General features: G+C 64.1%; 3 protein-coding genes across 3 annotated transcripts; 2 read left to right on the top strand and 1 right to left on the bottom strand.

The window, feature by feature from the left end:
* The first annotated feature begins 8,037 nt into the window (after nucleotides 1-8,037).
* NEUROD2 (neuronal differentiation 2) lies at nucleotides 8,038-10,530 on the top strand. Its single transcript, XM_054281445.1, has 2 exons — nucleotides 8,038-8,241; nucleotides 9,363-10,530. Exon 2 carries the CDS (start codon nucleotides 9,368-9,370, stop codon nucleotides 10,442-10,444), a length of 1,077 nt encoding a protein of 358 aa, XP_054137420.1. The 5' UTR covers nucleotides 8,038-8,241; nucleotides 9,363-9,367; the 3' UTR covers nucleotides 10,445-10,530.
* Nucleotides 10,531-12,015: 1,485 nt separating this feature from the next.
* Nucleotides 12,016-15,330, bottom strand: LOC128940018 (collagen alpha-1(III) chain-like). The gene is made up of 4 exons (XM_054281342.1): nucleotides 15,091-15,330; nucleotides 14,726-15,020; nucleotides 13,348-14,007; nucleotides 12,016-13,202 (listed from the first exon to the last, which is right to left on the bottom strand). The coding sequence occupies exons 1-4, from the start codon at nucleotides 15,328-15,330 to the stop codon at nucleotides 12,016-12,018; spliced, it is 2,382 nt and encodes a 793-aa protein (XP_054137317.1).
* A 64-nt stretch (nucleotides 15,331-15,394) lies between these two features.
* On the top strand, nucleotides 15,395-25,282 carry LOC128940017 (uncharacterized). The gene is made up of 12 exons (XM_054281341.1): nucleotides 15,395-15,600; nucleotides 16,056-16,326; nucleotides 16,777-16,861; nucleotides 19,269-19,423; nucleotides 19,606-20,113; nucleotides 20,391-20,439; nucleotides 20,798-20,899; nucleotides 20,964-21,162; nucleotides 21,244-21,391; nucleotides 22,596-22,758; nucleotides 24,113-24,192; nucleotides 25,098-25,282. Exons 1-12 carry the CDS (start codon nucleotides 15,395-15,397, stop codon nucleotides 25,280-25,282), a joined length of 2,151 nt encoding a protein of 716 aa, XP_054137316.1.
* The last annotated feature ends 970 nt before the right edge of the window (nucleotides 25,283-26,252 follow it).

The following is a 26,252-nucleotide window of genomic DNA, read 5'->3' as shown; positions in this document are numbered from 1 at the left end:
GGGGTGCAGGGGTGAGGCAGCCCGGGGCTCTCCTCTGCCTGAGGGGGACACCACGTGCCTCAGTTTACCCACCTGTAGCGCGCAGTTTACCCCCTAAAGCCCCTCCCACCCCTTCCCTGCGGAGCTGGGACCCCAAAAATGATCCCAAATCTCCTCCAGGTGCCCCACAGAGCCCTGCCAGGGTGGGCTCAAGGCGGGGGGCTCCCATCCCCGCTCCCCCCAACCCATCCCTGACCCCCCCCCGGCCGCCAGCACAGCCCAGTTCGCCGCCTCCATTCCCAGAAGAAAGAATAAAGTTAAAACATCTGTTAATTTATAAACCAATTTAACCATGACTGGTTAATAAATAGCTTCCAGCTGGCACCCCCACCCCGCGCCGGGCAAGGGGGGGCCAGGGGGGCACAGCCGGGCCCGCCGCTCTCCCGCAGCCCCCCCCAGGGTCATTGTCGCTTGTCCCCGAGGGGGTGTGGGGGTGTCCCCCGGGGGTTTAACGGGGACAGCCCGGGGCTGGCAGGGCGGGGAGGGGACACGGGCACGGTGCCTGGCACAGCGGGCACACAGGGGACACAGAGGGGCTCTGGTCGTGCAGGGGGGGCTGCGGGGATGCGGTGAGGGGGGGTTTGGGAAGGGGAGGAGGGAGCAGGGAAGGAGTCTGGGGATGATGTGTGTGTGTGTGTGTGCCAGGGATGGGCACGTGTGTGTTGGTGTGTGTGTGTGTGCCAGCGCTGTGCACATCTGCACGTGTGTGTGCCAGGCGTGTTCATGCGTGTGTGCCACCCACAGTGCCCCCCACCCCATCTCTGCTGTCCCCAAGGAGCGCCATCCTCACTGTGCACGGATCCAGGATGGAAAATGCCCTGCCCTGGCATTGTGGGGTGCCCATCGCTGCCCACCACCCCCTCTCTGGGGGCTGCGGGTGGAGGTGCCAGGCCGTGAGCCCCTCGCCCCGACACGTGTCACAATAGTAATGTAATTTGTCCCTTAACAATGGGCAGCTTGAGGTTTATATTTAATTACACTGCTCGCACCAACCTGAACTCACCCTTATTCATCAATAATGCATGGGTTTGTGTTTATCGCTGCTTAATTAATCTGTGCTTACCACAATTAAAGGCTCGCAAAATCCCCCAAGGTGGCAGCGGGGAGCGGCTGGCGCGGGGTTGGCAGTGCCAGCGTGGTCCTGGTGCCAGTGTGGTCACAGTGCTGGTGTGGTGGCAGTGCCAGCCTGAGCCTGGTGCCAGTGGGGTCACCCTGGTAGCACAGCCACAGTGCTGGCGTGGTGGCAGTGCCACAGTGGTCATTGTGCCAATGTGGTCACCCTGGTAGCGCAGCCACGGTGCTGGCGCGGGGGCAGTGCCAGCCTGGTTCTGGTGCCAGCGTGGTCACCCTGGCAGCAATGGTCACAGTGCTGGTGCGGTGGCAGTGCCACAGTGGTCACTGTGGCAGCGTGGTCACCGTGCTGGCATGTGGTGGCATTTGGTCACTGTGCCAGCGGGGTTGTGGTCATGGTGCTGGCATGATCATGGTGCCAGTGTGGTCACAGTGCCAATGTGGTCACAGTGCCTGTCTGGTGGCAGTGCCAGTGTGGTCACTGTGCCAGTGTGGTTACAATATCGGTGTGGTCACAGTGCCCAACGTGGTCACAGTGCCAGTGTGGTCACAATGCCTCTCTGGTGGCAGTGCCACTGTGGTCACTGTGCCTGTCTGGTGGCAGTGCCACTGTGGCGACAGTGCCCAATGTGGTCACAGTGCCAGTGTGGTCACAGTACCTGTCTGTTGGCAGTGCCACATCTCTGGCATGGTCACAGTGACAGTCAGGTCACAGTCCCTCTCTGGTGGCAGTGCCATTGTGGTCACAGTGCCAATGTGGTCACAATGCCTGTCTGGTGGCAGTGCCAATGTGGTCACAATGCCTCTCTGGTGGCAGTGCCACCATTCAGACACGGTCACCATGCCAGTGTGCCCACTGAGATCCACCCCAGCCGCCAAGCAGGGTGACCCCCCTGGGTACCCCCATACCTGGGTGCCAGGAGGGGTGAGAGAAGACCCCCACACCCAGCAGCAGGGTACCCCCACCCTATCCTCCCTGCCTCAGTTTCCCCACAAGGAAACCCATCCATCCCCCTCCCCTCACATCCCCCCATTCCTCCTCCCCACTGCTTTTCCACAATTTCTCTTTCCCCCAATTTCGCTTTTCCCCGATTTCTCTTTTCCCCCAATTTCTCTTTTCCCCAATTTCGCTCTTCCCCAATTTCTCTTTCCCCCGATTTCTCTTTTCCCCAATTTCACTTTTCCCCAATTTCACCTTTCCCTGCCCACTCTGCCCTCCCTGGTGCCCTCTCCGTGCCAGGCCCGGGGGGGCTTGTGCCCCCCACGCCGTGCCAGGCCAGCTCTGTGCCTTTAAGCACGGTGGCACGGCTGTCCCGGATCAGCCGGAGCGCCTATTAAATTTTTATGCGAAGTGTAAATGGGCCAGGTCTCCAGCTTCCCGCTCCCTCCGAATGATTTATTACTCGCAAATACCACAGAACTAATTAGTATAGTAATTAATTAATACGAATTTGCATATTTGCATGTGCAATTAGTGCAGTGGAGTGATTACTCTGAAAATGAGAAGTTGGGCCTGTCAGATGGGAGTGTGAACTGGAGTGGAAAAGCCTCGTGAAAACGATCCCGGGCGGCGGCGGCGGCGGCACCGGGCACGAGGCGGCACCGGGAGGGCGGCGGCGGCACCGGGAGGCGCAGGAGGACGCGGGGTTGTGGGGCTCAGCCCTCGGGACACCCCGTTTTCCGCCCCGTGCCATCCCATCCCTGAACCGCGGGGACCGCTCCATCCCTCGGCCATCTCCATGGCGACTGGCAGTGCCGGCGCGTCGCCATGGCAACGGGCCGGGCCACGCAGCCTCGCCATGGCGACTGTCGTCATCGCGCTCTGTCGCCATGGAGACCCTCCCCATCTCTCCCCAAATCCGCTCCCTGACAGCCCCCCCCCCCCCCCCCCAGACACACATCGGGGTTGGGGTGGGGGGACTGCTCCTCCCTAAAGGACCTGAGGGTGGGTGGGGGGTCCCCAATGTTCCCAGGGATTGGGGTGTCCCACGTTGGGGTGCCCTGTGCTGTGGGGGACAGCTGAGCTCGGTGACAGCGGCACCGGGATGGAGCTGTCCCCAAGGGATGTGACCTGAGACACCCCCAGGGTGGGGCTTGGCACCCCCAGCCCCGCAGCTCCGAGCCCGGCCCTTTGTCCCTGGTGCCACCCAGGTGTCCCTTCACCCCTCTGGCTGAGGCCTGGCACGCTCAGAGCACCTCCAGGCTGCCCGTGCCTGGTTTTGGGGGGCGGGCAGGTGAGATGGGGGTGATGGAGGGGGGCTGTGGCTGTGGGCAGCACCCATCACCCCCGTGTGCCCCCTGCACCAGGCCCTGGCACCTGTCAGGGGGCTGGGGGCACTGCCAGCAGCACCCACCCAGCTGTGCCCACACGGGTGGCACCGCCAGTGTGGCCACAGCGGGCACGGAGAGGCTGCTGTGGCCACTCCTGAAGCCTGGTGATGTCACAGGCCAGCTGTGATGTCATAGGCTTTTGTGACATCACCAGAGTGGCCTTGTCGCCTCAGCAGCCTCTCCGTGCCATTTGTCCCCTGTGCCAGCCCCACATTGTCCCCAAAGGACATCTGACCCCAGCAGGGGGGAACACACCAGGTGACAAAGAGTGGGGCACGGGGGACAAATCCTCAGTGTCCCCACCCCAAACCTCTGTGTCCCCACCCCAAATCCTCAGTGTCCCCACCCCGGGATCATCTGTCCCCAGCCCCTGTGGAGCCGCAGGTTCCCGCCGGGCAATTCCCAGGTGTCACTTTCCTAATGAACAACGTGTGGCTTAAAAGGCACCTGGCAGGTCCCTGGTGTGTCTGTGACCGTGGGGGACAGGTTGGGGGGACACAGGCTGGGGACACAGATTAAGGGGACATACTGGGGACACAGGTGGGGGATGTGAACAGGAATTTGGATGCCCTGGGAGCAGCGGGTGAAGCAGCCCCAGCTCAGCCCCAGCGCTGGCACAGCACCTCCTCATCCTCCCCTGGAGCAGATGAAGGAGTTCCCCAAAGCCTCCTGATGCCAGCCCAGCCAGAGCCCCCCTCTGTTCCCTCCTCCCCTGACCCTGCACTGTCACCACTGCGGGGACATTTGGGGACATTTGGGGACACGGGGACGGGCAGGGCACCACCCACCCCTCCCCATCCCCTGCTCACCCTCGGCCTGGAATCTGCCCTGGTTTGGCTCCTCCGAGGGTGGAGCTGCTGCAAGGACCCGGGACAGGGATGGGGACAGGGATAGGGACAGGGATGGGGACAGGGATGGGGACAGGGATAAGGACAGGGATGGGGACAGGGATAGGGACAGGGATAAGGACAGGGATGGGGACAGGGATGGGGACAGAGATAAGGACAGGGATGGGGACAGGGATGGGGACAAGGCCGGGGACAGGGATGGGGACAGGGATGGGGACAGGGACAGGAACAGGGACAGGGACGGGGACAGGGATGGGGACAGGGATGGGGACAGGGATGGGGACAGGGACCGGGACAGGGATAAGGACAGGGACGGGGACAGGGATGGGGACAAGGCCAGGGACAGGGACAGGGACAGGGACAGGGACAGGGACAGGGACAGGGACGGGGACAGGGACAGGGATGTGGACAGGGATGGGGGACAGGGAAGGGGACAGGGATGTGGACAGGGATGGGGACAGGGATGGGGGACAGGGATGGGGACAGAGATAAGGACAGGGACAGGGATGGGGACAGGGACGGGCTCAGCTCCTGCTCTCCTCCCCTCAGTGACATTCCCGGCTCACGTTAGCGCATCCATCTCTCCCCAGCCTTCACCTCCCAGAAATATTGCAGCGCGGAGCCGGCTCCATCTGGCAGCGGCCCCCGCCTCCCCCCCGCCGCCGCTCGCGGGGAGATGCCGGAGCCGGATCCATCGCCCGGGCCTCGCCGAGGGCCGGCAGGGACCCTAGCGGTGACAGGGGACAGCTGGCATCACCCCCCGTGCCACACCGCCAGGGGACAGCGCGGCCCGGCCCGCGGTGACATGGGCACGCCGGGGCTGCGAACTCGCTCCGGGCGGGTCCCTCCGGAGCCACCCGGGCCCAGCTGGCACCCAGCCGTGTCCTGGCACCACCCAGCACCCGGCTGTGCCAGCGCCGACCTGCTTCCTGTGTCCCCTCCCCGTGTCCCGTGTCCCCTGAGCCATCGCTGGGTCCCCCCCTGCAGCCAGCGCTGCCTGCGGGAGGGAGGGAAGGGACGTGGAGGGCGGAATTTGGGGAGGAAAGAGCTTCGCGTTTCAGCCAAACTCCTCAGTGTGGCAGCGAGGCCACATGTGGGGTCATTGTCACCAGCAGGGAGCAGAGGTGGCAGCGCTGGGACAGCGGGTCCCTGCACACGGGGACATCAGTGGGGTGAGGAGCAGAGCCCGGGGGCCACTGCGCCATCTCTCGCAGCCTCCACACCCAAAACCACCCAAAACGCAGCCCCAGCCCTGCCCCTGCTCCCCAAACCGTGCCCGGCCTGGGTTCAGCTCAGCCCCTGCTGCACTCCCAGCCCCAAACCCTGCGGGTGCATCCTGCTCACCCAGCCCCGGCTGCCACATCCCCGCTCACCCCCGGGGGTGAATCCCCTCCCCAAAGCCACCACAGAGCCAGGATGGGGCTGGCCCTGCCACCACAGGCCACGGTGGAGGGGACGGCACGGGGACAGCGCTGGGATGCCACTGCTGCCCTCTGTGTGGCACGGTGCTGGCACTGCCCGCTGCACCCGCCGAGGCAGAGCTTTGGGTTTTCATCTCGCTGCTCCCCTTTCATCTCCTCTCCCCGTTTCATGGCGCCACTTTCTTCTCCCTCCAAGCACCGCGCATGCGGATGAGCCCACCCTGCCCTCACCGGCTGCTAATGAGGCTGCGATGGGCACCCTGGGCAGGGGTTTGTGTCCCATCCCTGTCCCCATCATTGTCCCCATCATTGTCCCCACCCTGGGCCAGGGTGTGTGCCTCATCCCTGTCCCCATCCCTGTCCCCATCCCTGTCCCCATCCCTGTCCCCATCATTGTCCTCACCCTGGGCAGGGGTTTGCGCCACATCCTTGTCCCCATCATTGTCCCCACCCTGGGCAGGGGCGTGTGCCCCATCCCTGTCCCCACCCTGGGCCAGGGTTTTGTGCCTCATCTCTGTCCCCATCCCTGTCCCTACATGGACCAGGGGTTTGTGCCACATCCCTGTCCCCATCCCTGTCCCCATCATTGTCCCCACGTGAACCAGGGGCTTGTGCCCCATCCCTGTCCCCATCATTGTCCCCATCATTGTCCCCACATGGACCAGGGGTGTGTGCCTCATCCCTGTCCCCATCCTTGTCCCCACCCCAGCCACCTCAGCCACTCACTCTGTGTCACCCCCTCGTCCCCATTTGTCCCCCACAGGCCATAATTCTGATGCCAGGAACTGGGGCACGGATGGCTTCATTGCCCTGGCACCTGGGCTGTGCCACCCTCCCAGGGCTGGGGACCATGGCAGGGCAGAGGGGACACGCCCAGAGGTGGCTCTGCAGTGCCACAGGCGCCAGGTGAGGGCGAGCTCCCCGCAGGTCAGCACCGGGGGTGGCAGCAGCACAGGGAGCCCATCGGTGCCACAGGGAAGGGATGCCTGGTGCCAGGAGGGTGCCCGGGAGTCGGTGCCATGCCTGGCAGGGTGGGGTGGGCCCTGCCATCTGCTGGGCCACAGCCGTGAGTGACAATCAGAGGGCTCCTGCTGGGGGACACTGACCCCTCTGTCACATCCAGGCCTGGCACCTGCACCGGGGCAATGGGCACCGCTGATGGCCCTGGCGGCCGGGCACGGCCGGCCCTTTGTCTGGGTGTGGGCACTGCCACCGCTGTCACCGTGTCCATGTCACGGCCGTGCCAACCTCACCTGCCACGTGCTGGTGTGTGGCACCCTGTCCCTGTCCCCAGCCCTCAAGCCAGGCCGGTCCTGACCCCCGGGTTTGTGGGCACAGAGGAGATCCAGGACGTGGCATTGGCACCGGGTTTGTGGGCACAGAGGGGATCCAGGACGTGGCATTGGCACCGGGTTTGTGGGCACAGAGGAGATCCAGGACACGGCATTGGCACCGGGTTTGTGGGCACAGAGGAGATCCAGGACGTGGCATGGGGACACCGGGTGATGGGAGGTGGCTTTGGGGACCCTGCGGTTCTGTGGCCCTGCTGGTGCCCACCAAAAGGACAGCAGCGATTTCTGGGTGCCCAGCGCCTGTGCTGGGGACAGATCTGGAGGCTGCAGGGTGGCACAGCACTGAGGAGGTGCCAGGCAGACAAAGGCCTCGTTGGCAGCACCGTGGCACGGCTGGGCCTCGGCCACCAGCACAGTGGGGTTGGCACCCATGAGGGCTCAGCCCTGGGTGTATCAGTGAGTGTGCGAGCGTGCAAGGGCTGTGTGTGTGCCCAGAGGGTGCCAAGGCCCGTGTGGGGCCGTGCCACAGGCTGGAGGGCCCTTGGCGTGGCTGTGTGGCCATGGGGACAGACCTGCAGGCCAGAGAGGGCACTGCCAGCACCTCCGCCGTGCCCAGCCCGTGCCAGGCCCTCGCCATCGCCTCTCGGCTGCCGGCTGAGGGTGGGGACGGACCCGGGCGGCCGCGGCAGCGTTTTGCAGGAGCCGCAGATGCCAGCTCGCAGCGAGGGTCCCCGTGGCATCGCCCCCCTCACCCCGGCGCCCGCCTGTGCCCGTGCCACGCTCAGCCCTGCCGGGATGGCCGCTTTTCCCGCCGGCTCCATTGTTCCTCCCGGCCCCGCCATCGCCTGCATCTCGCCCGGGTCCCATTTTGCAGCGTGTAGGCAGAGCTGGAGATTTGGAAGAGGGTTTTTTTTTTTTTCTTTTTTTTTTTCTTTTTTTTTTTTTTTTTTTTTAGAGTACAGAGTGACAGATGGCGAGTCCTCCTTCCCCAGAGAGACAAATCTCCCTGAATGCAAGCGCATGTCAATCATTAGCTCTCATGTGATAGCTCTCGCGCATGACGTGCCAACCATATGGCACTGGCAGCAGAGCTGGTACCCCCTTTGCTGGGTAGAGATGCCACTCTCGCCTCCTTTTGGATAGAGGACTGCAGGAGGCTGGAGCACCTCAAGGAGCCGCGTCCCGCTCCCAGAAGATGCTGGGAACAATGAAATAAGAATTCCTGCGGTCCGCCCGAAGGTGAGTTATGTAAGAAGTGGAGGGTTGGGAGGGCAGCGGAGGAAACTTGAATGGAGAAAAGGCAACTTCCATGTTGATTTTGTTTCTCCGCCGCGTCTCGCCCTTTTTTCCCCCCATCTTTCGTTGTCCCCCGGCCCTCGGTTCTGCCGCTCCCCGCGGGCCCCGCCGATGGGGTTTTCTCCCCCCGCCGAAGTCTCCCCCAAGGGGGGTTCTCGGGGTTTCGCCGCCCCCGTTCCCCCCTCCCCAAGCCTGGGCGCGCCCGGGGCGCCGCGGTCCCGGTGGGACGGAGCGGGCAGCGGCGGCCGAGCGGCATCAACGAAATCAGCGCGGAGCCGCCTCGCCGCCGCCCCGGGGGGGCCCGAACCGGCGGAGCCGCCCCCCCGCTGCCCCCCGGCGCCCCCGGCCCTCGCCCCGGGCGGCGCCCCCGCCCCGGCCCCGCCGCGCCCACCGGCCCCGGGGGCGCCCCCGGCAGCGCCGCCGCCCGCGGCCACCGCGCACCCCCGGGGGGGCCCCGGCCGCCCCCGCCGCCCCCGCCGCCCCCCGGTTGCTGCCGCCGCATTTTACCGGGCCGCGCTCCGGCGGCCGCGGGGAGCCCCGGGGCGGGAAGGGGGAGGTGGGCGCGGCGGACAGGGCAGGAGGGGGTACGGGGGGTACCTGGGGATGCGGGGGGGGCGGCGGTGTCGCCTCGACCCCCTCCGGCCCCGAGAAGGCGGTGGCGGAGCCGCCACCGGGGCCGCTCCGCGCCCACGGCGGGGAAAAGTTGGAGGCGTCAAAGAGGGACCGGCGACACCGGGCCCGGCCCTCGGGGCATCGAGGGGGGGGCACCGGGCGGGCCGGGAGCGGGGGGGGCGCGGGGGTGCCCGGGGCAGCGGGAGGGGGGCGCGGGCGGCGGCCGCGGGGACCCCGGCGGTGGGGCCGGCGGGGGTCGGGCCGGGGCGGAATCGCCGCGCCCCGAGAGAGCCCCGGTGGCCCCGGGGTCGGGCGGCGGGGGCGGGGGGCGGCGGCGGGAGGCCCCGCGCCCAATTCGTTTTCGCCGGTCCCGGCGGGCGGGAGCGGGGCGGGGAGGGGACGGCGGGCGGCGGGGCCGCCGGTAACGCCTGGCTCTTTGCCCCCCGCTGCAGCCACCATGTTGACGCGACTTTTCAGCGAGCCCAGCCTGGTCCCCGAAGTCCCGAAATTCCCCGGTTGGGCCGAGGAGTGCGAGGAGGATGCCCGGAGCGAGAAGGAGGAGCGGGCGGGGAAGGGCTGCGCCCTCCCCGAGGAGCCGCCCGAGGGTTCGCTGGGAGAGAGCAAGGAGGAAGGGGAGCTAGGAGGGGACGAGGAGGAGGAGGAGGAGGAGGAGGAAGGCCTGGAGGAGGCGGAGGGCGAGCGGCCCAAGAAGCGCGGCCCCAAGAAGAGGAAGATGACGAAGGCGCGGCTGGAGCGCTCCAAGCTGCGGCGGCAGAAGGCGAACGCCCGCGAGAGGAACCGGATGCACGACCTGAACGCGGCCCTGGACAACCTGCGCAAGGTGGTGCCCTGCTACTCCAAAACGCAAAAACTCTCCAAAATCGAGACCCTCCGCTTGGCCAAGAACTACATCTGGGCTCTCTCCGAGATCCTGCGCTCGGGCAAGCGGCCCGACCTGGTCTCCTACGTGCAGACTCTGTGCAAGGGGCTGTCCCAGCCCACCACCAACCTGGTGGCCGGCTGCCTCCAGCTCAACTCCCGCAACTTCCTGACGGAGCAGGGCCAGGACGGGGGTCGTTTCCACGGCCCCAACGCCGCCTCCTTCGCCGTGCACCCCTACCCCTACCCCTGCTCGCGGCTGGCCGCGGCGCCCTGCCCGCCCGCCGCCGGCCCCGGGCCGCACGGGCTGAGGACACACGGCTACTGCGCCTCCGCCTACGAGAGCCTCTACGGCAACGCCTCCCCCGACTACAACAGCTCGGAGTACGACGGGGGGCTCAGCCCCCCGCTCTGCATCAACGGCAACTTCTCCCTCAAGCAGGACTCTTCATCCCCCGACCACGAGAAAAGCTACCACTACTCTATGCACTACTCGGCGCTGCCCGGCTCCCGCCCCGCCGCTCACAACCTGGTCTTCGGGTCGGCGGGGATGCGCGGGGGGGTCCACTCCGAGAACATCTTCCCCTACGACATGCACCTCCCGCACGAGCGGGGCCCCATGTACGAGGAGCTCAACGCCTTCTTCCACAACTGACCCCCCCCTCCTTCCCCTCCCCGAGACCCCCTCCCCATCGCCGAGGTGGCGGGGAGGGGGGGGAGACTCCCCCAAACCCCCCCACCCCACCCGCGGACCGGCCCCCGGGGCTCCGCCGTGGGCTTTGGTGCAATATGGGGACCCGGCCCCGGCGGCGGGTCCCCGCGCCCCGTGGGGACAAAGTGCTTTTTTGGGAGGATTTTCCCTTTCCCTTAAATTTTTTTATTCTGGTCGATTTGGTTATTTTTTAAATTTTCGTTGTTTATTGCTACTTCTTTACCATTTAACGTAATTTATTGAATTACTTTATTATCATCGCTCTTATCGTTGCTGTTATTATAATGACTATCACATCTATTATTATTATTATTATTATTATTATTATTATTATTATTATTATTATTATTAATTTATTTTACAAGGGGAGACGCCCCACACGGGCCGACCCCCCCCCCATCCAGCCCACCGAAGCCCTCCCAGCTCCCCAGCACGACCCTTTGCGTCGAGCCGCTTCGTTTCACTTTTAATTCGTTTTAATTCAATTTTATACATTGATTTTTTTTTTTTAAATTTTTTTCCCCACCTCCCACCCCCATTTTGGGCCGTTTCTCCCCCTCCCTAGCCCTGATCCCGACCCCTCCCGGACCCCCCCGGCATTGGACACCCGCTGCCCCGGCCCGTGGGAGCGAGAGGAGCCCGCGCTCGGCGCGGAGCGAAACTTTCCGAAGCAATAAAGAGGCGCAGGGAGGAACGAACCCCAATTTCTATCTATGCAAGAGGCCCGGCCCGGCGGACGCTCCGAGATGCACTTTGCTTTGGGGGGGCCCCGGCCCCGCTCCCCGCCCCGGGAGGAGCTCCTCGCAGCGCGTGTGTCAGGACGTTTTTTACCTGTTTTAAAAAACTTGAAACGGAAAAGAAAAGACAAAAAAAAAAAAAAAAAAAAGGAAAAAAAAAAGAAAAAAAAAAGGAAAAAAAAAAGGAAAAAAATAATGATAATAATTAAAAAAAAAAAAAAAAAAGACACCCCCCCACCTCCCCAGCGGAGCCGCCCCGGTTTTCCCGTGCTGGCTGAGCCCGCAGCTATGCAAGCGGGGCTCCGAGGGGGCTGGCGGGGCTGCGCCCGGCCGAGGGGTCTCCGGCCCGGTTTGCCGCATTCCTTCAGCCGGGACACACCGGGAAGCCGATAATGCTTTTTTTTTTTTTTTTTTTGGTTGGGTTTTCTTTGGTTATTTTTGGGATTTTTTTTTTTTTTGTCGGAACCTGCCCGCACCACCTTCGAGAAACCAGCATTTTTAAGAGACCAGGGAGGAGGAGAGGAGGAGGATTTCTGAGAAATGTTTTGAAAACGAAAAAAAAAAAAAACCACACAAAAAAAAGGAAAAAAAAAAAAAGAAAAAATGGGGGGAAAAAGAAAGAAAAAAGTTATGAAAAAAAAACTAAAACGGGGAAAAAAAAAAAAAAAAGGGAAAAAGAAACAAAAACCCACAAACCGTTGTAGCAAAGGGGACCCGCTGCCCGACACCAGAAGTGCTTTCGTGTTTCCGTTCCGTTTCATTTCGATTAATAAATATTTATGGCCAACGATATGCAAGACCCCCCCGCGCCGGGCGCCGATCCCGCTCCCCGGTCCCGGTTCCCGGTCCCCGTCCCCGCCGCCCGGAGCCCGCTCGGCGGCGGCGGCGCTCGGGGCGCGGGGCCGGGGGCCCGGCCGTTCTGCATGCACCGGCCCCCTCCCCTCCCTGCCGGGGCCGCCCCCCCCCGGCCCCGCCGGACGATCCCGCCGCCCGCTCCCGGTCCCGGCCCCGCCAGGACTCGTCGGCCGTGACGAGCCGCCGCCGGTGCGATCGCGGCGAGGCTGTAATTACCGAGCGTCCTTCGACGGCGATTAATAAATATTCAATGTTGACTCCGCCGCCTTCGCCGCTTTCCTTCCGCCCCCGGGGGCACCGGGGGGCACCGGGCCGAGCCCCCCCCGTCCCGCCCCCGGCGGTGCCGGCGCCGCTCCCGCCGCCCGAATGCGCGGCCCGCGGGGCGGCGGCGCCGATATAACGCGGCCGTGCCCCACGGGTGTCCCCCCCGGGACCGGGGAGGCGGTGTCCCCCCCTCACCAATAAAGGCACCGGGATCCGGTGCGGCGGGCCCTGCTCGGTCCACCGGCGGTGACACCGCTGCGCTCCCCTGGGAGCGGGAGCTCGGGGCTCGGTGCCCGGGGCTGGCACAGGGCCGCGGTGCCGGTGGCCTCGGCAAGGCTGCGCGGCGGCGGCGGCCAAGGCCGGTTCCTCGGCGGCGGCCCCGGGAAGCCGGTCAGGTCCCGGGGCTGGTGCCGGTTCCCGGTGCTGCTTCCCGATGGAGCCTCGGCTCGGTGCCCGGTGCCAGCGCCGGTGCCAGCGCCGATGTTTGTGCCGGCTGCTGGCGCCCGTTGGAGTCCCGGAAGCTCCCGCACCGGTTGAAGGAGCCGGTGCCCATGGGAGCCCCGGGATCGCCGATGTCCGGTGCCGTTCTCGGTACCCGGTAGCGCTGCCCGGTGCCCGGTGCAGCCCTGGCAGCGCGGGGCCGGTGCCCGGAGCGGAGCTGTCCGCTGCGGCGGTGCTGAACGGGCGCTCGGGCTTCTTAACGGCCGTCGGTTCACTTACCGACAGCACCACCGGGGCTCGCCGCCGCCCGACGGCCGCCGGCACCGGGCAGCGCCAGGCACTGCGCTCCCGGTCGTGGGGACCGGTTCTCCCCGGGATCACCGAGCGCCGGGGCCGCAGCGGGGCTGCGGGGACGGAGGCTCCGGTTTCCTCCCGTTATGCGTGTCCGGTACCCGCGCCCCGCAGCCCCGCGGCTTCTGGGGGTAAACCGGGCCGGTTCAGGGTCGGGCCGCCGCTGCAAACTGGGGCGGGATCCAGCGCGGCCCCGACGTGCTGGGCCCGGTGGCGGAGCCGCCGGTGTCGGGCCCGAGCCGGGGAACGGATCCGCAGCGGCCCCCGAGCCCCCGGTCGGGCCCCGGCGCTCGCCGCTCTCCCCAGAGCCGCGGATCCTCTTCCGACGGCTCCGGCCCCACCGTCCTCCCGGGACTCGTTTCTCGGGCGGAAAACCCCAGGAGGACGCGGGGACAACCGAGGGGCCGGGCGGAGGCTCCGCGGGGCCGAGGCCGTGCATGTGCGGCCCTTCCGCCACCGGCGGCACCGGGGTCGCGGCCGGAGCGGCGGCGGCGAAGGGGGGATGGCCCCGCGGAGGGGAGGAGGGGGACGCGGGGCTGCGGGGGAGCCGCCGACATCTGCTCCGGGACCGGCTGTGCCGGGGGTGCCGGTCCCGGTGGCGGAGCTGCGCTTTCCGTTCAATTGTCGGGATTTTTGTTTCCCCGGTGCCCCGCCGAATGTGCGGGAACCGGCAAGGCCCGGCCCCGCAATGCGGCCCCGCGCTCCCTGCACGGCCCCGGTGTAAAGCTCCGGAGAACGGCTCCTGGGCAAAGCTCCGGTGGAAGGTTTTGGTGCACGGTTCCCGCGAACGGTTTCGTTGCAATGCTCCGGTGCCCGGCCTCGGTACGAGGTTCCGGTGCCCGGTGCTTGTGCCAGGCTCTGAAACACAGGCGCGGTATAAAGCTCTGGTGCCCGGCCCCGTTCACAGCCTCGGTGCCTGGTCCGGTGCCCAGCCCGGTTCACAGCCCCGGTGCCTGGCCCGGTGCCCAGCCCGGTTCACAGCCTCGGTGCCCGGCCCGGTGCCCAGCCCGGTTCACAGCCTCGGTGCCCGGCCCGGTGCCCAGCCCGGTTCACAGCCTCGGTGCCCGGCCCGGTGCCCGGCGGCTCCCGGGGAGGGCAGCGGGACGTCGGGAGCCGCCGCCCCGCCGGGCACTGCGAGTGTTTCGTGCCACTGTGGCATCAAACCCACCCCGGGGGGGTTTGGGGTGTCCGGGGAGCCACCGGGACCCCGCGGCCGCCCGGAGCTCAGCGGAGCTCGGTCAGCACCGGGGGGACCGGCGGGGCGGCTCGCCGGGACTCAGCCCCGCTGTTTCAGAGCTGGGGGTCGGTGTCTGCCCCCCTGAGCGCCCCCGGTGCCCGCGGTGCCCCCGGTGCCCCCGGGCCGGCCCCTCCCGGGCCCTGCGGAGCGCGGCGGGGACGCGGGGCCAGCGCCAGCTCCGGGTCGCCGCTGCCACCGGCGAGTGCCAGCCGTGGGGGGGGGGGGAGGAGGAGTCATTGCTTCAGTTTAAATTTCATGGCATCTGTTCATTATTATACAGTGCGGATTTTTATATGGACAGCTAAATTAAAGACAGATTTCTGCCAAAATTGCAGATACCATAAAAAACCGGAGGCTCCCGGCGCCCGGCGCTCGCCGCGCTGCGGAGGCGGCCCCGCTCCGGGGGCCGGGGGCTGCCCGGGGGTCGGGAGGGATGTGGGGGACACGGAGGGATGTGGGGGTCAGACCGGGGGGGGCTGTCCCCGTTTTTGTGCCGTGGGGAGCTCAGGACGCCGTTCCCCGTGGAGGAACCGGGAGGTCCCGGCGGTCCCCGGAGCCGCGGCCGGGGCGGGCCGGGCTGGCAGCGATCCCCGGCGCCCCGGGGGCTGCAGAGCCGCCCCCTCCCCCGCCCGGTCTGCCAGGCTCCATCGCAGAGGAGTTAAAACAAGGACATCTGCGCCTGGAATCGCTGCGAAGCTCCAAACCTGCCAGCGCCTGCTGGCACCGGCCGCCGGCGGAGGCGGCTTCTCCGGAATGCGGCACCGCCGGCAGCTCCGCCCGGAGCCCCGGCCCGGCCCCGGGGGCTGCGGGGCCAGGAGGGCCTTGGCCCGGCTGGGCAGCGTCCCCGCCTGTGTCTGCCCCCTTCGTGGCGGTCGCAGCCCCGAGGGGATCGCGTTTTCCCCCCCTCTCCATTCACTCCCTGCCCCACTGAGCCCTGTCCCCATCCCCACAGTGGGTACGGGGGTGCTGGGGGCCAGCCAGGGGATGGGGAGAGGGCCCTGCCCTCCGATGGGGCACGGGCAGAGCTGGGAGGGCACAGAGCAACGGCGGTACCAAGGGAAGGGCAAAGCTGGGGGCACCTGGGGGCCGGGGCTGTGGGAGCAGCCCGGGGTCTGCAGCCGAGGTTTGCGGGAAGGTGGGAATCTGCCCTCAGCCCTTCCTGGGATCGAAGGGGAGAAAACGGACAAAACCCCCAAGCAGGGGCAGAGCGGGAGGTTGGATCCAGCAGACACCAGGCCAGCTCTGGCTGGGAGCACTGGAGAGCAGGTGGTGCCCACCTGAGCACCCCCAGCAGCCCAGCCCCCTTCCCTTCCCTTCCCTTCCCTTCCCTTCCCTTCCCTTCCCTTCCCTTCCCTTCCCTTCCCTTCCCTTCCCTTCCCTTCCCTTCCCTTCCCTTCCCTTCCCTTCCCTTCCCTTCCCTTCCCTTCCCTTCCCTATTTTGGGCTCCAGCCCATCCCCGCAGCCCCTCCGGACCCCCGGGCAGGGGTTCCCGCCCTGTCCCGGTGCCCCGGGGCCGGGGTCCCGCTCCCCGCTCCCGGTGGCAGCCGATGCCTCATTTCATATGGGAAATGTCCATTTTGTTGCTACTTAAAAGCTGATTTACGGCGGCTGCATCCCAGCCCTGCCTTGGCCCGTGTTCCTCCCATAATCTGCCCATTTCTCTTGGCAGCTCGGGCTCACCAGAGTCTGTGCCGGGCTCCGGGAGCCCTCGGTCCCTTCCCGTGGCCCCCGAGCTCCGGCCGCGCTCCCCGGTGCTGCTGGATCGTGCCTGGAGCACAGCCCGGTGCCCTCCAGATGGCAGCGCCAACACCCCCAAAACGCCGTTCCTGGGGCTGCAGGGATGGAGGGGACACGGGAGGAGGTTGGGGACAGCACATGGGTGGTGTCACATCGCGCTGGACCCCCCTTCCATCCACCTGCGCTCTGGCAGCACGGACAGGGTGGGCACACCTGGGCACGGTGGCACAGCAGGGCCTGAGCCGAGTTCCTGTCCCCGGTGCTGAGCCCTGTCCTAATTCACTTTTCCCCCATTAGGAACCTTTTTTTTTTGTTAAATAGAATCGAAAAGCACCCCTTTGGAATCATCACATTACCGCGGCGCGCCGTTATCAGGGCGATTAAAACCCTTCCCCAAATTCCAGGGCGGGCAGGATTGCGCCGTAATCCCGGCAAAGCAAACAACTTCTGAGCAAAACTAATTACATTTAGAGCAGCTGTGATAATAATCCTAATTCAACCCCATTCCGTGCCGAAAATCCGGCGATCCGGCAGCGAAAGCCGGGCCCGGGGAGGGGGTGGCTGCGGCCCAGGTTGTCCTTTCACCACAGAGGTGACAAAAACGGCGATTTCTGGAGGAGTCACGGCATCCTTTGACCCGTGGTGGCTCCGAGGGGACATCCCCGCCCTCGGCCACCAAACCGGCGCTGCCCATCACCCTGCGTGACCCCGCGGTGGCGGTGCCCCGGTGCCCGGGCGGTGGGCACGGTGCCCAAACCCCTCCTCGCCGTCCCCGGGGACGGGGGGATCGCAGCTGGCGCACGGAGCCGTAATGGCCACGGCTGGGCTGGCACGGCGGCCCCGCGCCTGCGGGCACACGGGCAGCAGCAGCTTGTGCTCCGATTGTCCTTGACGAGTCCCCCCGCGCTGCCACCCCCGGCACAAAGCCCCCTGTCGCCACCGTCACCGCCACCGCGACCCCCGGTTCCTCACGGGGGTGGCACCGGCGGCAGCTCCCGGAGCCCCGTGCGTGGCTCTGGTTGGAAGCAAAGCCTCCGTTGGCATCTGCGGTGGCACTGCCACCACCGTGGTCACCGCTGTGGCACGCAGTGACATCCCCACCCCGCCCGTTACCTTGGGGAACGCTCGCTACAAAACTCTACCCTAGAGCTTTAATTCTTTTTCTTCTTTTTTTCTTTTTTTTTTTTTATTAAAGTTGCCAAAAATTTGTGTTAGCTAATGGCTTCTTAATTCCGCCGAAGCCCAGGGAAGGAAAATGATGCCATTCATCTTGTATTGGTTTGAAATCACGTCTGACAACTAATCGATCATACTGTGGGACATTAACTCCTTTGGATGGGGGCCCAAGCGCTCTCGCAGCTCCTCGCTCCCGCGCTGGATCCATTTAACTACTTTACTGCTGGTATTTTGGCACGTGGCTCCGCGGGCTGCTTCCTCTCCGGTTGGTGCCGCTGAATTATTTGCCTTTCTCCGGATACAGCTGGCACGGAGCTCCCGCAGCTTCCCCCGCCCCTTCCCCGCCGCCCTTCACCCGACCTTGGCCCCCCGAGGGCTCCACGCCCCCACCCTGTCCATGGATCCCCCCCCATTTTGGGGTTTTTTCCCAGCCTGTGGGGTCCTGGGGGGTGGCTTTGTTGCCTCACCTTGTGGCGACCCCAGGTGACCCGTGCCTCAGTTTCCCCGTTTCTCCACGGGGGTGTCCCTCAGCGTGGTCACAGGGACAGGCTGGTGGCGCCTCGCAGCCATGAGCAAACTTGGGGTGGTGGCCCCATCCCTGATGTCCCCCCCCACCCCAGTGTCAGGTGACCCACCAGCCCTGGTGACACCAGGGGGACAGGGATGGTGGCACTGGGCTGTGTCCCCCAGGGTTTGGGGACCCCGAGGCACAGCTGAGGGTGTTGGGGGCACCCCCACCCCCAGGATAAAGGGGTTGGATCCTGTCCCATCCATCCACTGCTGTGGGGGGGGGGATGTGGACATTGTCATGGGGAAGGTCCTGGAAGGACAACAAGGACCCCGGGGTGACCCAAAGGGACTCAGGACACCCTCAGGACCGCCAGGCACGGCAGTCTGTATATGGCCAAGGTGGGCGGGACCAAATCCAGGGAAGGCTGTGATTGGTCAGCAGCACCAGCCCTGGCTGGGGATTGGCTGCCAGCAGAAACCCTGGATGGGGATTGGCTGAGGCCTGTGCCCATCCCAGGGGTCTGGGTGGTCCTTGGTGGCCCCCCAGTGATGAGGGGACACACGGGTGTCCCACGGACCCCCCTCACTGTCCCAGCCAGGGACACAGCTGAGCCCCGGGTCACAGCCCCATGTCCCCCTCCAGGCCCTGGGTGCCACCAAGGGGTCACAGGAGGGGCTGTCCCCTCTCAGGGGGCAACACAGGGCCAGGGTCCCCTCACTGATGGCCCCTGGTTGAGGAAAGCCATCATGTCTGTCTGTCTGTCTGTCCAGGCCTGTATGCTGGTCTGTCCAGTCACCCTCTCCCCACCCCGTCGCCTTTCTGTCTGTCCCCCTCCTGTACGCCACCTGTCCATTCATCTGCCCATCCCATGTGTCCATCCATCCATCCATCCATCCATCCATGGATTCCATCCATCCATCATCCATCCATCCATCCATCCATCCATCCATCCATCCATCCATCATCCATCCCTCCATCCATCATCCATCCATCCATCCATCCATCCATCCATCCATCATCCATCCCTCCATCCATCATCCATCCATCCATCCATCCATCCATCCATCCATCCATCATCCATCCCTCCATCCATCCATCCATCCATCCATCCATCCATCCATCCATCATCCATCCCTCCATCCATCATCCATCCATCCATCCATCCATCCATCCATCCATCCATCCATCATCCATCCCTCCATCCATCCATCCATCCATCCATCCATCCATCCATCCATCATCCATCCATCCATCCATCCATCCATCCATCCATCCATCCATCCATCCATCATTCCTTTCATTGTCTTCATCCCTGTGACCTCCATCATCTGCTTCATCATCCCCTTTATCCTCCTCCTCCCCACCTCCCTCTTCACTCCCATCCTCTCCATCACCCCTATCATCCCCTTCATCCCCATCACCCTTATCATCACCTTCAACCCCATCACCCCATCACAGCCTTCACCCCACCATCACCTTCATCTTCATCCTCACCTTTAACCCTCACCACTTTCATCTCCATCATTCCCATCTTCATCTTCATTGCCTCCACCACACCCATCACCCCCGTCATCCTCACCATCCCCTTCATCCCCATCATCCCCTTCACCCCCGTCATCCCCATTTTCCCCATAACCCCCAACATCTCCACGATCCCCTTCATCCTCATCACCCCCTCACTTCTGTCATCCCCTCCATCCCCACCCTCATCATCATCCCAATCATCCCCTTAGCTCTATCACTGCAATCCTCCTCCTCATCCCCTTCATCCCCATCACTCCATCACTCCCATCAGCCCCATCCTCCTCCTCATCCCCTTCACCCCATCACCGCCATCATTCCCATTATCCCCTTCATCCCCATTCCCCCTCACTTCCGCCATTCCCTTCATCCCCATCACTCCATCATCCCCGTCATCCTCATCACCCCTGTCATCTCAATCATCCCTGTGACCCCCAACTCCTCAATCATCCCCCTCACCCCATCACCCCATCATCATCCTCATCACCCCCACCACCCTAATCATCCCTCCCACCCCCATCATCATCCCCATCATCCCTGGCACCCCAACACCTCAATCATCTCTGTCATCCCCATCATCCCCTTCACCCCATCACTCCCATCATCCTCCCATCCATTCTTCTCCTCACCCCCATCATTCTCATCACTCCCATCATCCCCATCATCCCCTTCATCCCCATCATCCTCATCATCCCCTTCATCCCTATCATCCTCATCACCCCAATCATCCCTGTCACCCCCAACACCTCAACCGCCACTGTCATCCCCGTCATCCCCATCATCTCCATCATCCCTGTCATTCCTACCGTCCCTTCATCCTCATCATCCCCATCATCCCCATCAACCCATCACCCCCAACATTCCAATTATCCCCTTCATCCCAATTCCTCCCTCACTTCCACCGTTCCCTTCATCCTCATCATCCTCATCATCCTCATCACCCCCATAATCCCTGTTATTCCCATCATCCCAATCATCCCCATCATTCCCATCACCCCAATCATCCCTGTCATTCCCATTATCCCCTTCACTCCGTTCTGCCCTCACTTCCACCATTCCCTTCATCCCCATTACCCCCATCATCCCCATCACTCCCATCATCTCCATCGTCCCCATCATCCCCATCATCCCCATCATCCTCATCACCCCAATCATCCCTGTCACTCCAACATCTCAGCCATCCCTCTCACCACCTCCACCCCAACCATCCCCATCATCCCCATCATCCCTGTCATTCCTACCATCCCCTTCATCCCCATCATCCCATCCTCCTCCTCACCGCCATCATCCTCATCATCCCTATCATCCCCATCATCCCCTTCACCCCATCCCTCCCACCACCCCAACCATCCCTGTCATTCCCATCATCCTCATCATCCCTGACATCCCAATCACCCCAATCATCCCTGCCATTCCCATTATCCCCTTCACTCCATTCTGCCCTCACTTCCACCATTCCCCTCATCTCCATCACCCCCATCCTCCTCCTCACCCCCATCATCCCTGTCATTCCTACCATCCCCATCATCCCCATCACCCCTTCCTCCTCCTCACTCCCATCACCCCCATCATCCCCATCACCCCCATCATACCCATCATCTCCATCACCTCCATCACCCCCATCCTCCTCCTCACCTCCATCACCCCCTTCACCCCATCATCCCCATCACTGTTATCACCCCCATCATCCCCACCACCCCAATCATCCCCATCCTCCTCCTCACCTCCATCACCCCCTTCACCCCCATCCTCCCCACCACCCCCACCCTCCCCAGCACCCTCCTCCCCCTCCCTCCTCCACTCTCCACCGATGAAGACGCAGACCCCGAGCGTATGTCAGGAATCAGAGCCTGTCGCAGGCGCCTAATCTGTTTTTCTAAGCCGCCCACGAGCAGCACGTTTGCCGAATTAGGCCGACAGCTGCTACGGGTCCTTCTCCCCCTCCGCGCCCGCTCCGCGCCGCCTGCCGCAGATGCCGGGGCCGGGAGCGGCGGGTACCGGCACGGCGGCCTCGCGCCTCCCTCCCGCCGCTCCCCGGCACGCGGAGCCCGGCACACGAGGCCCGGAGCCTCGCCGGGACACACACCCCACCCACCAGCCCTCCCTCCCCCGGGAGCGCAGCGCATCCTGTGCATCCTCCTCTTTTTTTTTTATTTATTTTTTTTTCCCCCCTCTTTTTTTTTTTTTTTTTTTTTGGATAGCAGTAGAATGCAATATGCAAATGAGATGGTTATTACCGCAATGTTCGTCAAGCTGAGCTGAGAAGACATTAATAGCCTGATGAATATGCATGTGAATTTGTTAATTAAGTTAATTATTCTGCTGAAAATGCATTCGTCTTCCAAGGACATTTTCCCAATGATTTTTACATGCTTCAGTCATTAGTCATGCTGTATTTTATCAGGGAAATGAGTTTGCTTAAGTTGCACAAAAAAAAAAAAAAAAGCAAAAAAAAAAAAAAGCCAAAACAACAAAACGGGAAAAGGGGTGAAAGAATGCAGGAAAACAGGAAAAAAGGGGGGGAAATGAAAAAGGAACAACAAATAAAGGGAAAAATGGAAAAGAAGGAAAAAAACCAGGAAACAAAGCAGGAACTGCAGCTCTGGGGGAAACTTAGCAGGGCTGCAGGTGGGTGCAGGTGGGTGCATCCTCCCCATCTCCCCCTTCTCCCCCCCTCTGATGACAAACTTTTTTTTTTTCTTTTCTCTCTCTATCTCTCTCTCTCTCTTTTTTTTTTTTTCCAGTGCCAAATTTCCAACACATTAATTAATTGTTGTAGCCAATTAACTGTAGTTGTGCAAATGAGTTTAGCACTAATTACCATGCAGTGCCTGTAATCACATAAAAAACTTGCTGAGAGGTGGAGGGAGCGGAGCTGGGGGGGGCAGCGGGCGCTGTGGCAGGGGGGACACGGCGGGGAGACGCGGCGGGGTCCCGGTGGCTCCCCCGGTGTCGCGGTTCTTGGCTGGGGGCAGGTGACGGCGACAGCGGTGTCACCGGGGCTGGCCGGGCACACGCGGGGGCAGATGGCAGCTCCTGTGCCGTTCCGTGCTGTGCCGTTCCGTGCTGTGCCGTTCCGTGCGGCACGGAGCCGCGCGGAGCCAGGGCGGCAGGAAGGAGGAGGGCACGGATGCCCTCAATGCCCCCCATCCTCCTCCTCAATGCCCCGGCTGTGCCACCTCTGCCCACCCGGTGACGCTCCGAGCGGGCCTGGCACGGCACGGCCGGGACAGGGGGTAGCCGGGGCTATGCCCTCTCCATCAGCCGGGCTGGCAGCCGGCGGGCACCGCGGACGGGCTGGCTCCGTGCCCGGCCGGAGGATTAGCCGTGCCATGGATACGGACTCCGCAGGGAACGCCGTGCTGCAGGCCTGGGGCTCCGCTGGCACGGCACGGCACGGCGCGGTGGCACGGCATGATACGGCGTGGTATAGCACGGTGCAGCCTGGCATCACCCGGCGTGCCAGCCCCGGCCGTGCCCATCCCGGGGGGCTCTCGCGGCTCCCCCCGCCCGGGAGGCAGAGAGTTAACGCGGGACCCGCCGCGCTATAAATTTTGCATCGTGCGGGGCTGGGGGGAGCTGGGCGGGAGCCAGGGGCGTCTCTAGGTAACAATAAACACCCGGGCAGGAGCAGCTGGTGCCCCGACCGCCTCTGCATCACAATGCCGGAATCACGCTAATCAAGAGCCCGCACCGCGCCCGCACCGCGCCCGCACCGCCCGGGCACCGCCGGGGCACTGCCCGGGCACCACCGAGAGGCTCCGGCCGGGGAGGGGCCGGGCACGGGCAGGGCATGGCCGTGGTGAGGGTCTGGGTCCGTCCATGGGGAGGGTGTGGGAGTGGGGAAGGTTTGACCGTGGTGAGGGTCCAGCTATGGCAAGGGGCTGGGCAGGGTGAGGGGCTGGCAAGGGTGAAGGTCTGGCTGTGGTGAGGGTCTGGTCAGGGTGAGGGTCTGGTCATGGTGAGGGTCTGGGCTGTGGTGAGGGTCTGGGTAGGATGAGGGTCTGGTCTGGGCAGGGTGAGGGTCTGGTCAGGGTGAGGGTCTGGTCATGGTGAGGGTCTGGGTAGGATGAGAGTCTGGTCTGGGCAGGGTGAGGGTCTGGTCATGGTGAGGGTCTGGGTAGGATGAGAGTCTGGTCTGGGCAGGGTGAGGGTCTGGGCAGGGTGAGGGTCTGGGTAGGATGAGAGTCTGGTCTGGGCAGGGTGAGGGGCTGGCCACAGTGAGGGTCTGGCTGTGGTGATGGTCCAGCCATGCTGAGGGCTCTGGTGTGGCAAAGATCTGGCCACAGTGAGGGTCTGGCCATGCTGAGGTTCTGGCCATGGTCAGGGTCTGGCCATGGTCAGGGTCAGGCCCCAGTGAGGGTCTGGCCATGGTGAGGGCCACCCCAGGGCTCACATGCCACCACCATCAGTCACCAGGGAGAAGGGCCGGTGGCACAGACCCCTCCTGCTCCTGGCAAATCATCCAGACAAAATGGGTCTGACCCCTCCAGCCATGTCTGCTGTCACCGGTGTCACAGGGCACAGGGCCAGGCTCTGGTGACACCTGACCATGTGCCACCATCACCACGGTGGCACTGTGGCTGGTTGTGCCAGCACTGGGGAGCCAGCCCAGGACCCCCAGCACCTTCCTCTCCCCAGCATCTTCCTCTCCCCCTGATGTCTCTGGTGGCTCCAAGGGCCTGGAGTTTGGCCACCACCTTTCCACCTCCCTTGTGCCAAGAGCTGGGATCTGTGGGGGTTGTGCCCCCCTGTGATGTGCCCCCCTTTTCTCTGGGCAGGCTGGGGGTGCATGGGGCTGTGGGGACCATGGCGGCAGCAGCAGTGTCCGAGGAGTGTGGTGGCAGCAGTGGCCAAGGAGGTGTGGTGGCAGTGGTGGCTGGGGGGGGGGTTTGGTGGCCCTGGTGGCTGAGGGAGTGTGGTGGCAGTGGTGGCTCAGGGGTGTGGTGGCAGAGGGGGTGTGGTGGCAGTGGTGGCCGCCGTCCTCGCTGGCTGCCGTCTGCATTCCAGCGCAGGAGGCAGCTGTGCCACCCCCCAGTGTCGCTAAATATTAATGCTGCCCTACATTGTGCCTCGGCACCTGCCACGGGCGAGCCCCGCCGGCCCTGCGGGGCTGGGCAGCTGCCCCGGCACCACCGCCCGGTCGGGCCCCCCCGAGCTGTGCCACAGGGTGCGGGGGACACGCCAGACCCAGCTGTGTCCCCTCCCCAGAGCCAGGAGGGACAAAACAACCATGGTGGCACTCGCGGCGGGGAGGGCAGAGAAGGGTTGTGAGCCCCCCGTGACCCCTCAGGGATGGTCCCAAGAGCAGATTTGGGGCAGGATTTGCTGGCAAAAAGGAAAAACATCCTCGGCTGAGGACGTGCCGCTCGTCACACGAGTGCCAGGCGGCAGCGGGGGTGGCCCCGGCGCCCGCCTTGAGCCCCAGCCAAAAGTCCAGAGCCGAAAGTAGGGGGTGATTGATGGCAGCGTTTGGCTCGTAAGGGCACCCGGCGGCCCAATCCTCCCGCGGCCCCAATTCCTCCCCTGCCCCTATTCAGAGATCATGTTGTCTCATGTTGGTCCCAGAGGCGCCATTAATTAAAAATACATCCAATTAAATGGCAGGTGAAAGCGTGCAGCCGCGGCCCCCCCGCGCCTCGGCTCAGCTGCGCCCGTGGCAGCGGGGAGGGCGATGTGCCCACCCGGAGCGCGGTGCCAGCTCCTGCCAGGGCCCTGGCCCCATCCCGGTGCCCGCTGTCACCCCGCCTGTCCCCTCTCCCACAGGCCGGGCGTGGCAGGTGGCATCTGGTGGCAGGAATGTCCCCAACATCGAGGCGCGCTCAGTGGCACAGGAGCGTTGGCACTGCGGGGACAGGGACACGGGGTGGGTGATGGCCTCGGAGGTGGCACCGGGGGGCACCCGGGGCTGGGGACCTCCCCGGGCCGCGGTGGCTCCGCGTTGTCACTAATTGGAGCCGCTAATGGCGGGCGCTTCCCACTCCGGGTGCTGCTGGCAGGAGGCACCAGCTGTGCCACCGCCCGCGCCACCGCTTTAATCAAGCTGCCGGTGCGAGGGGACAGGGCCAGGTGGCCCCGTGGCACGGGGATTGTGTCACCTCCCCCCCGTGCCCAAGGAATCCGCACCCCATCCGTGCCCATCAAACCCCATCCGTGCCTGCCAAACCCCATCCATACCCACCAAACCCCATCCATGCCACCAAACCCCATCCGTGCCCGCCAAACCCCATCCATACCCACCAAACCCCATCCATACCCATCAAACCCCATCCGCTCTCACCAAACCCCATCCATGCCACCAAACCCCATCCGTGCCCGCCAAACCCCATCCATACCCACCAAACCCCATCCATGCCACCAAACCCCATCCGTGCCCGCCAAACCCCATCCATACCCACCAAACCCCATCCGTGCCCATCAAACCCCATTCCGTGCCCACCAAACCCCATCCATGCCCATCAAATCCAATCCGTGCCCACCAGATCCCATCCACACCCACCAAACCCCATCCATACCCACCAAACCCCATCCGTGCCCATCAAACCCCATCTGTGCCCACCAAACCCCATCCATGCCCACCAAACCCCATCCATGCCACCAAACCCCATCCATGCCACCAAACACCATCCATGCCCATCAAATCCAATCCATACCCACCAAACCCCATCTGTGCCCACCAAACCCCATCCATGCCCGTGCTGCCACCCAAAATCCACCCGTGCCCTCAAAATGTGGCATCTTGATGCCAAGGGATGGGAAATGCCATGGGATGAGGGTGCCCCCCATCCTTCCCCCCAAAACTGAACCCCAACACCTCGTGCATCCCCCACCCGCGGCCTCCAACACCTCCGAAGGTTTTTTTGTTGGTTTGTTTTTTTTTTTTTTTGGTGGTTTTATCCTTCTCAGTCCTTTTCTTCTCTC

The sequence above is a fragment of the Melozone crissalis genome, unplaced genomic scaffold (assembly GCF_028551555.1).
Source record: "Melozone crissalis strain CALT ecotype California unplaced genomic scaffold, PUWL_Pcris_2 ptg000032l_1, whole genome shotgun sequence".
NCBI classification, from domain to species: domain Eukaryota; kingdom Metazoa; phylum Chordata; class Aves; order Passeriformes; family Passerellidae; genus Melozone; species Melozone crissalis.
This window is presented reverse-complemented; position numbering and strand designations above follow the sequence as displayed.

Excerpts from the sequence above, each read along its gene's own strand:
- NEUROD2 (XM_054281445.1), top strand. The coding sequence starts at position 9,368 with ATGTTGACGCGACTTTTCAGCGAGCCCAGCCTGGTCCCCGAAGTCCCG.
- LOC128940018 (XM_054281342.1), bottom strand. The coding sequence starts at position 15,330 with ATGGGGACAGGGCTCAGTGGGGCAGGGAGTGAATGGAGAGGGGGGGAA. Across the intron at positions 15,021-15,090 it reads GTGCCAGCAGGCGCTGGCAG|ACCGGGCGGGGGAGGGGGCG; the intron begins GTTTGGAGCTTC and ends GGAGCCTGGCAG. Across the intron at positions 13,203-13,347 it reads TCCGCCACCGGGCCCAGCAC|CCCCGCTGCGGCCCCGGCGC; the intron begins GTCGGGGCCGCG and ends CCGTCCCCGCAG.
- LOC128940017 (XM_054281341.1), top strand. The coding sequence starts at position 15,395 with ATGGGGCACGGGCAGAGCTGGGAGGGCACAGAGCAACGGCGGTACCAA. Across the intron at positions 19,424-19,605 it reads CCATCATCCCCTTCACCCCC|CCCCATCCTCCTCCTCATCC; the intron begins GTCATCCCCATT and ends CACTCCCATCAG. Across the intron at positions 20,114-20,390 it reads ATCCCCGTCATCCCCATCAT|CTTCATCCCCATTACCCCCA; the intron begins CTCCATCATCCC and ends TTCCACCATTCC.